This window comes from Camelina sativa, chromosome 5 (genome assembly GCF_000633955.1).
Source record: "Camelina sativa cultivar DH55 chromosome 5, Cs, whole genome shotgun sequence".
NCBI classification, from domain to species: Eukaryota; Viridiplantae; Streptophyta; class Magnoliopsida; order Brassicales; family Brassicaceae; genus Camelina; species Camelina sativa.
Window position 1 is genome coordinate 23,379,234 of NC_025689.1, and position 8,870 is coordinate 23,388,103.

An 8,870-nucleotide genomic window follows, 5' to 3' on the forward strand; every position below is an offset into this window, starting at 1 on the left:
AGAATCTGGATTACGAAACTTGGTTTTCCAAATTGCCACTGATGATGATGATGATCAAGAACATAATAAAGCTTTCGGTTTTATCCCCAAATCAGATACAATTAAAAAAAAAAAAGAAAAAACAGAACATGAAAATTGAAACCAAAAGATACAGAGGAGAGCGAAAGAAAACTTACGAATCTACACTTTACTGCTCCTGCTTGTACTTCTTGCGTTTGGGTGGTGACAACTGACAAGATAATGCAATTTATTATTCCTTTCATTTACAGATTTATCCAAAAAAAATATTTATTATGTATTTGGACATTCCAATCCGTTCCGAATTTTTTTTCGGTTTTAGAGTTTATTTTCATCCAATAAGTACCGGAAAATAATTATTTTGGTTTAGCTTGGTTCAAATCCGTTCATTCTGGATTTTGTCGAGTGCTTTTTTATATTTCATATATTTTTTGGTATTTTCGAATATTTTTGGATTTTTCAATACTTGGTATTTCTGATATTTTCGTTTATTCGAATCTAAAAATAACAAATATTTTCATGTGTATAACTGTATTTCGGGAAATATTTTGGAAAAGAATACCAACACGATATTCCACTAATTATTTTGATTTTGTCACTTTTTTCCGAAATAATTTCAAAGATATTTACTTATTTTTTGAAAAATTATTACTCTCTCTGGTTTATTTTAGTTGTCATTCTAGCTAGAGTAAAAATTTTGTTTTCCAATACTTGTCGTTTTAGATTTCCTATGCATATGTTTGGTAAAAATATAAATTTTATCCCAACTATTTTAATGCTTTGACCAATAAAACTTAGAAAATATATTAAAAGGGGGTAAAATATAAAATTTAGTTGTTTTCTTAATCTGTGTGAATAAACCTTAAACGACAAATAATTTAATACGGAGGGTGTATTATACATTTGTTGTGTTGTAACATTTAATTACATATATATATATATATATATTGGAAAATTATCAATTATATTTTAATACATTTATTTGTAGCTAATATGTTTCTTAGTTTACTCATATTTCTTTATAATATAATTCATATTAAATACTTAATTATTAGTACTCTATTTGTTCCTAAGTAATCCATTTTTGGACTATATATATTAAGATATTAAGAAAACATATTAAAATTTTATTAGAAATGCCTTATTTTTTGTAATTTACAATTTTATATAACTCTACATCAATAATATTCAATTGTTCTCCTTGAATTCTACAATGTATCCCTAATAACTAATAAATATATTTAAAATAATGTATATTTTAAAACAAAAGTATATTTTAGAAATTGGATAAACAAGGAACAAAGTGAGTATATTTTATTTTGTTATAAAAACGGTTACGGTTTAACTATATGATTAACTAACAGTTTTCATATGGTTACGGTTAATATAATTTTAACCATATAATTACGAGTTTTAACCATTTTATATGGTTACAGTCTAGTTATGGTTTAATACAGTCTGGTTATGGTTGGAAATATGGTTATGTTTTAATTTTTGGTCATGTTTGAGTAGGACGCTCAGAAAGAACAAATCAAGTATTTTTCTGGTGCTAAATTGTAAATATTTCGTTGATAGTGAAAATGGTTTAGGTTAAATCAAAAGAATTGTAACCTATACAAATGGTTCCATAGCAAATATAAATAAAATCATGAAGCTGTGAGCACAAGATGAAGTGATGATGTTTTATTTTGTTGTCCTTCTCACATCAAGTCTTTACCAAGAGCAGATAACACATCATTTTTTCCTTTACTCTTCTCTTCTCTGTCACTCTTATCGACGGCTTTACCACTCACTAACTGTTGCCTCTTCCTAGCCTTCTCTGTAGTACCCAAACACGCATCCGCCTCTATCGAGCATATCACTGCTACAAAGGCCCGTTATATTGTGTCCGTTGAGTTATAATTGTAAGTGAAAGCAAGTGGATTCTTGCTCATAAGAAGAATATAAGATCATTAACAAGATAGATAAATAAGATCGAAAATGAGATACTTTATTAGAATTTTATCCCCTTTTTAATAAAAGGGAAGTACACAACATAGTTTTTGTAGACTTTATCTATATATACATTTTTTAAGTACATTTTGGTTTCTACCCTTTAATTTTAACTTATTTAAATTGTTATTTTGTAGTGTTGATCCCTAAACAATTCAAAAACTTAATTAGCAAAATCAAAGAAATCTCCCAAAAATATAATATTTTATTGCCATTAGATCAACAACATATCTATAAATTTACTATAATCTCTCAAACTTTTAATGATACAACCGATTTTCCATAACAAAATAGTACATAATCTCTACATACAATAAGCTATTAATTAGCGTTTATATCAAAAAGGATTTTCAAGATCTCAGACTTGCTCAGCAAGATTTTCTAGCTTTCGATCAAACTTAATCATAACCATCCACTACCTACACAGTCGTTTGTGTACATCATGTCTCTCTCCCTGGTTCTTATTATGTGTTCTAGGTTTTGATACACATGAAGATATAAGGATTTTAGTTTAAATCATTATTTTTTTTTTATACAGATTTGATCATTAGTCCATTTCGGGTTGGTCATCCTCAGCATTTGCTTTTATGATCTAGATGTTAATCTAGCAAAAAAAAAAAACAATTGCTTTGTTGAGCCTTTCAATAGCTTATGTTTCGGAAAGAGAATGACTTTTGAGTTTATTTTCATTTACTAATTTGTTTATTACTTCTGTGCAGGATTATATGATTTCCTCAAATAAAAATCTCAATTTGACAACATGACGTCCGACCTATCTATAAACAAAGGCAAATGATTTTTACCAGGTATATCATACTAAAGCCTTTGTTGGTTATTTTTACAGGTATAATTTGTATATATTCATTAAATAAAGATTTCAACTTTTTAACACTAAAAATCCTGTTTTCACCGAGTACGTTGCAATATTTCATGTGATTCGACGATGAGGCATATATGATAAATAATATTTTCAGTTTGAAATTGTCATCTCTATAGTATGAAATATCTTTTGACTCTCCAAAATCTCTAATCATGTCTTTGCAGCTCTCCAAACAGTACGTTCATCGGTTTTTGTTCATGTAACTTTATTAAAAAATAATCAAGAATATCTTCTAAAGAAAATACGAGAATTTTATTCATGTAACGATGATAAGGAAAATACGAGAGTTTTCTAACAAAAATGAAACAATAATATCTTCATCATATTTTATTTAAAATTTTAAATCTTCTACAATCAAAACAAATCTTAATAATTGTTTACCAGAAATGCTTACTAAATATTCTTATTTAAATTTCCTATATTTAATTATAAAATTATTGTATATACCATAATTTATTTATGTTTTTATTTCCATCAAATACCAAAATTGCGCGATTAGAATATTAACTAAATTTTTATCATTTATTTTACCTCTCAACAATATGTATACAAATATAAGAAATTGGATCTGCAAATAAATAAATGTCATAAATTTCGCTTTAATTGATATACATATATTCGAAAGAAAAAACTTATAGAAACTAATTAACTCTGCTTAACTTCCTTATAAAGAAAATAGATATGCGGCTTCACTATGATGAGCCTTAACCTATCCGTGTTTGTTAGTTTTTGGATGTTAATTTTTTTCTGCTCATGTTTATAAAATGAGACAAAAAAAAGACAAAAAAAAAATATAGAATTCTTAACTTTGCCTTAACATTACATTAATCAAGGAAAGCTAATGATTAAGTAGTGATTTAAAAGTTTGTATCCGGTTTATTTTGGTTCTTTAGACAAACTATATAACTATACCATATATAAGAAAAATAAACTTTAAAATGTATGAAAAATTAAACTTAAATTTTTAAAATATTACAGGACGAGATTAGATGGCGAGACAAGTTCAGATCACTATTAATAATTTGAAATATCATTAACTCAGTGTTACAATACGATTATGTAAAAAATAAACTGTTTTTAGCGGTATACCCTACAATTAATAGTCATACAATCTTAAGCACTAAACAAAATTAAAATTTAATAAACAATATAATTTAAAATTTGAATTTTTAGTTTTAGAAGATAGTCCCACCTGTCACTTATTACTTTTTTAGATGTGTACCAAGAGATAAATGTATTACTAGACTATACATATACCACACGGGTTAAAACCTTGAAAACACTACAAAAATCCTATACTTATATCAAATACCTGTAAAATTTTATATTTTTAAAATTAATAAAACAATAATAAAATAAAAATAAATACAATAAAAAATTAAATTTTTAAAATTAAAAATATTGTCACGCGGTATACCGTGGGTTAAAATCTAGTATTTTTAATAAATGATTAAAAATTGTTACAAATAGGTTATAGATAGGTTTTAGATTAATCCATATATTAATATTAATGGTTACACCTAAATATTAGAGATATTCCAAATTGATAATTGATATATTAATGGTAACAAATAAAATCATGGATATTCCAAACTGTATTTTTGGAAGATTTTAGTCTTATATCACATTGTTTCCAAAGATCTTTAAACACAATATTACAATTTATTTTTCACATATTTTATCGATAGACCACAACGTTAACCAAAGATAGATTACGAAATTGATAGATTGATTGGTTACAAATTAAATAGTGGGTTACAAATAAGATTACAAAATAAAATTTAACCAGTGATATAGCACGGGTAATTATCTAGAAACATTAACAATATAAAACTAACAAAATATGTGTTTTTTTCAAGTTTTCATATTTAGCATATGATTTTATTGCATAATGTTTTATCTAAAAAAAACTTTTAAAAACAATAACATAAATTTTATTTTATATAAAAAATACAATATAAATAAAATAATTTTCAATCCGTGGTCTAGCACGGGTCTTAATCTAGTTTAGAGTAAAAAGTAAAGAAAAAAAACTAGTTGCAATTCTGAATTTTATATATAACTTAACTCTTCCGGATAATTCACGGTACTTAATAGCGAGGAACTAAAGGTCTAAAGAGAAAATCTATGAGTTGCTCCGGATAAGACGAGAACAAACTTTTCTTAAACTATGGTCATATGTGAAACTTATGTTTGCCAATCACGTAACCTGAAAATAGCCTAAAACAATGGAAACAACAAAGCTAATTAGCGAGGCTTATATCATGAAAGGAAGCAGATTCTACAAACAGGATTAACTCAAGTAAAAACTCTGGTGAGTGTCTTTCTGAATGATTAACTGCAACTCAAACCTCAAGTTCTAGCAGAAGTTTTCTCTGTGGTATCAAATTGCAACTCAAACCTCTGGTTATATATTAATTGCGTTATCATTAGGAAAGGGTGTATTATATATAAAAATGTAATTGATGTGGGATATATAAAACATTGTTTTGCTTTCAAGTAACATCGAGGATAAAACCTGGGGGAAAAAATGATAACCCAACAAAATGATCACAACAAAACCTGTATTCATGAAAAAGTCACATTTCCAGGTAAACTAGCTAGACGTTGTGTTATATAAACTTAAAATCTTCTATATAGTCTACAAAGGTGTAAACTTTACTACGACTTTTAGCCACCAAAGCTTCAAAACCTTGGATTCCAACTCTCTCCAGAGCGTTTCTTTCCGGATAGAAGTAAAAAACAAAGAAAGGGTTAGATATATAATCCTTGGACAGAACAATTTCACCATTAGCAGTCACTCCAACAACCGAAATTTCGTCCTCACCAACTATATCCACCGGAAGAGTATAATGATGTTCCAACCATTTCTGAATCTGGGGATCCTCAAGAATCCACAAACGCAACTCAAAATTTACAGGTCGCCTGTAGCAGTACAAACTAATCATGCCTAATCTACCCTTGTAATGAATCAGTTTAGTAGTCTTAGATATGATCCTTGTAGTAGAATCTGCGTCAAGAAAGCTAAGCTTTTCATACCTAACATCAAAGCAAACTATTTTCGCAACGTTACCAAAAGTTATGTAATACAAAACCCCATTGATGCATATCCCTCCACTTCTAGGACGATAATGGTTTAATCGACCTTGGATCATACTCCATGACATTTTTCCAGTTCCTAATGTCAGAATATTTCCTTCCCCATCACTTGAATTGCTTATGGCCAGTACCTTGTATTGTTTGCCAATCGGATCATACCCTAAAAGGCTTCTCCAAGTGCTCTCACCTCTCAGCTGAGGTAATCTCGCGTACTGTCCCGTGCTAGGGTTACATATAACCGGCACATTATCTCTATCTTGGAAATGCATACTAGGGAAATATAGCAAGCCAGAGACAGGGCCATAATTATTATGGGGGGCCATGTATTCAACGACCTCCATATGAAAATCAGCGGCTACGATAAGAGAATGATTCTCATCTGGATTCTGAGGCTGATGCGACGAGTATAAGCGCCACTTATCGGAATAATTTACGGCGAATAAGAGACGTGGACGACTCGAGGACCTAGTAGTCAAGAACAACTCTCTGAAATCTGGACGGCTAAGTATGGACGCACAGAACTTGGAAGCGAGACCAAACTTAGCGATTGACTTAGTAGACAATCTCGAGAGTATCTCGAGAATGATGTCAATCGGGATCGGATCGGAGTTGCCTTCCCTATCCATCGAGTTTTAAAGATCGTGTATTAATGTTGGTTCCGGGACCTATACCGTAGGCTCTATAATTTAGGGTTTTAAGGGCAATCTTTAAAATAGAAGAAATATGTATATATATATACATAAAAAAAAGAAAATTGTTAATTCTGCCATGAACAGTGACAATCTTTATCACCAATGCCACTTTCATTATTCCCTTCTCTCAAATACCATAGAACCCACTTTAATTTATTGAAAATGACAAAAATATCCTTTATTTTCTTTTCTTTTTTTCTCTCTAGATCTCTCATCTTTCTCTCTCGATCTCTCATCTTTTCTTGCTCTCTCTTTTCTTCTCCCTTCTTTCTTTCTTTCTTCAACAACAAATAAATCACCACATCAGAGAAATCTAGAAACTTGATTGTAATAATGGAGACCAAACCAGTGAAGAAGCGTTTAAGAATCGAGGCTTGATTTCTCATCTCTCTCATCTTCAATACTCATCTTCTTCATCTCTCTCCCTCTCTCTCTCTGGAAACCTCCATATCTTTTTTGAGTTTCTTCTGTTTGTTTTCTTCTCTCTATAACTTTGATGGACAAGATCTGATAGCTAACCCATTTTTTCGGTGGACCAGATCTGGTATACCAGATTTGATGGACTAGATCTGGGAAGTAAATATGTCCATTTCTTGTTTTTAAACTTGTTGTTCACTCAATTTTCACAAGTTTTATTGTCCATCATGCAGTTCTTCAAACCAATCGATGGACAACACTGATTTATCTTCCCAGATGGACAAGACTGATGAATTTCCCGATAGACAACACTGATGAACCTTCTGATGGACAAGATTGATTAACTTCCTGGTGGACAACACTGATAAGCTCCCCGAAGACAACAATTGATTTTGATGAACTCCCGATGGACAAGAGTGATGATTTCCCGAGATAATAATCGGTAGACAACACTAATAACCTCCTGATGGACAACACTAATGAACTTCCCGAGGACAACAATCGAAGGACAACACTGATGAACTCTCCGGTGGACAAAATTGATGAATTCCCAGATGAATTCTCATATAACAACAATCGATAGAAAATATNTTTTGATGAACTCCCGATGGACAAGAGTGATGATTTCCCGAGATAATAATCGGTAGACAACACTAATAACCTCCTGATGGACAACACTAATGAACTTCCCGAGGACAACAATCGAAGGACAACACTGATGAACTCTCCGGTGGACAAAATTGATGAATTCCCAGATGAATTCTCATATAACAACAATCGATAGACAATACTGATGAACTCATCGATGGACAAAATTGATTCATATCAATTTGTATATTTCTTTTTTTATTATGTTTTTGATTCAGATTTAATTCAAGGATAAAATCGTCTTTTTATCAATGCTATAAAACTAAAAAATGGCAGTTTCAAAAAGAAAATTAGAAACTGGCATTTGTCATAAGTTTTGTTTTGAAAGTGGCATTTTTAATAAAATTCCCAAAAAAAAATATATATGCGGTTTAAGATGTTAGAAGATTACTATTTTTTTTATTTTTTGGAAAAACATTAGTAGGTTATTTAATTGAGTATTTTAGACCCAAACGAATTAAAAAGGCTGGCCAAAAGTTGGGGAGAGAACAAACAACATGTTGTTGTTGCCAAAATAATATGTCTCTGATTCTGTCCACCTGTTGAAACAGAGCTTAGGTTGGACTGTGGTACTGTGGAGTCCAGTTGTTGCGCTCTGGATCGATTGATAGGTACAAAGCAATGGCTTAGTGAGCGAGTCTGCAAGTTGATCATCCCCAGAGATATGTGCGACCCTCAGTGTCCATGATTGGATGTTTTCTCGAACAAAATGATAATCAATGGCGACGTGCTTCATCTTGGAATGAAAAACAGGGTTGGCACATAGATATGTGGCACCCATATTGTCACAGTAGATGACCGGTGCTGTTGGAAGATTGATCTCCATTTCGGTTAAAAGAGAGCATATCCACCGCAATTTTGATGCCGTGTTTGCAACGGCACAGTACTCAGCCTCAGTGGAGGATCAAGAAACACTCCTCTGTTTCTTCGAAGACCAGGAGATAGGACTACCCCCAAAGTAAACTATGTACGCATTTGTGGACACATAGTTCACCTTGTCCCGACCCCAATCTGCATCGGAGAAGGCATGAACTGTGAGAGGTGCATCATTGCGGAGGAAAATACCAAGTGTGCGTGTGCCTGCCAAATAACAAAGAACCCTCTTTGCGGCCTGCTAATGTTCA

At 31.1% G+C, this 8,870-nt stretch overlaps 1 protein-coding gene across 1 annotated transcript; it reads right to left on the reverse strand.

Moving 5' to 3' along the window:
• Window positions 5,503-6,615, reverse strand: LOC104789509 (putative F-box protein At5g52620). The gene has a single exon (XM_010515198.1). The coding sequence runs from the start codon at window positions 6,613-6,615 to the stop codon at window positions 5,503-5,505; it is 1,113 nt and encodes a 370-aa protein (XP_010513500.1).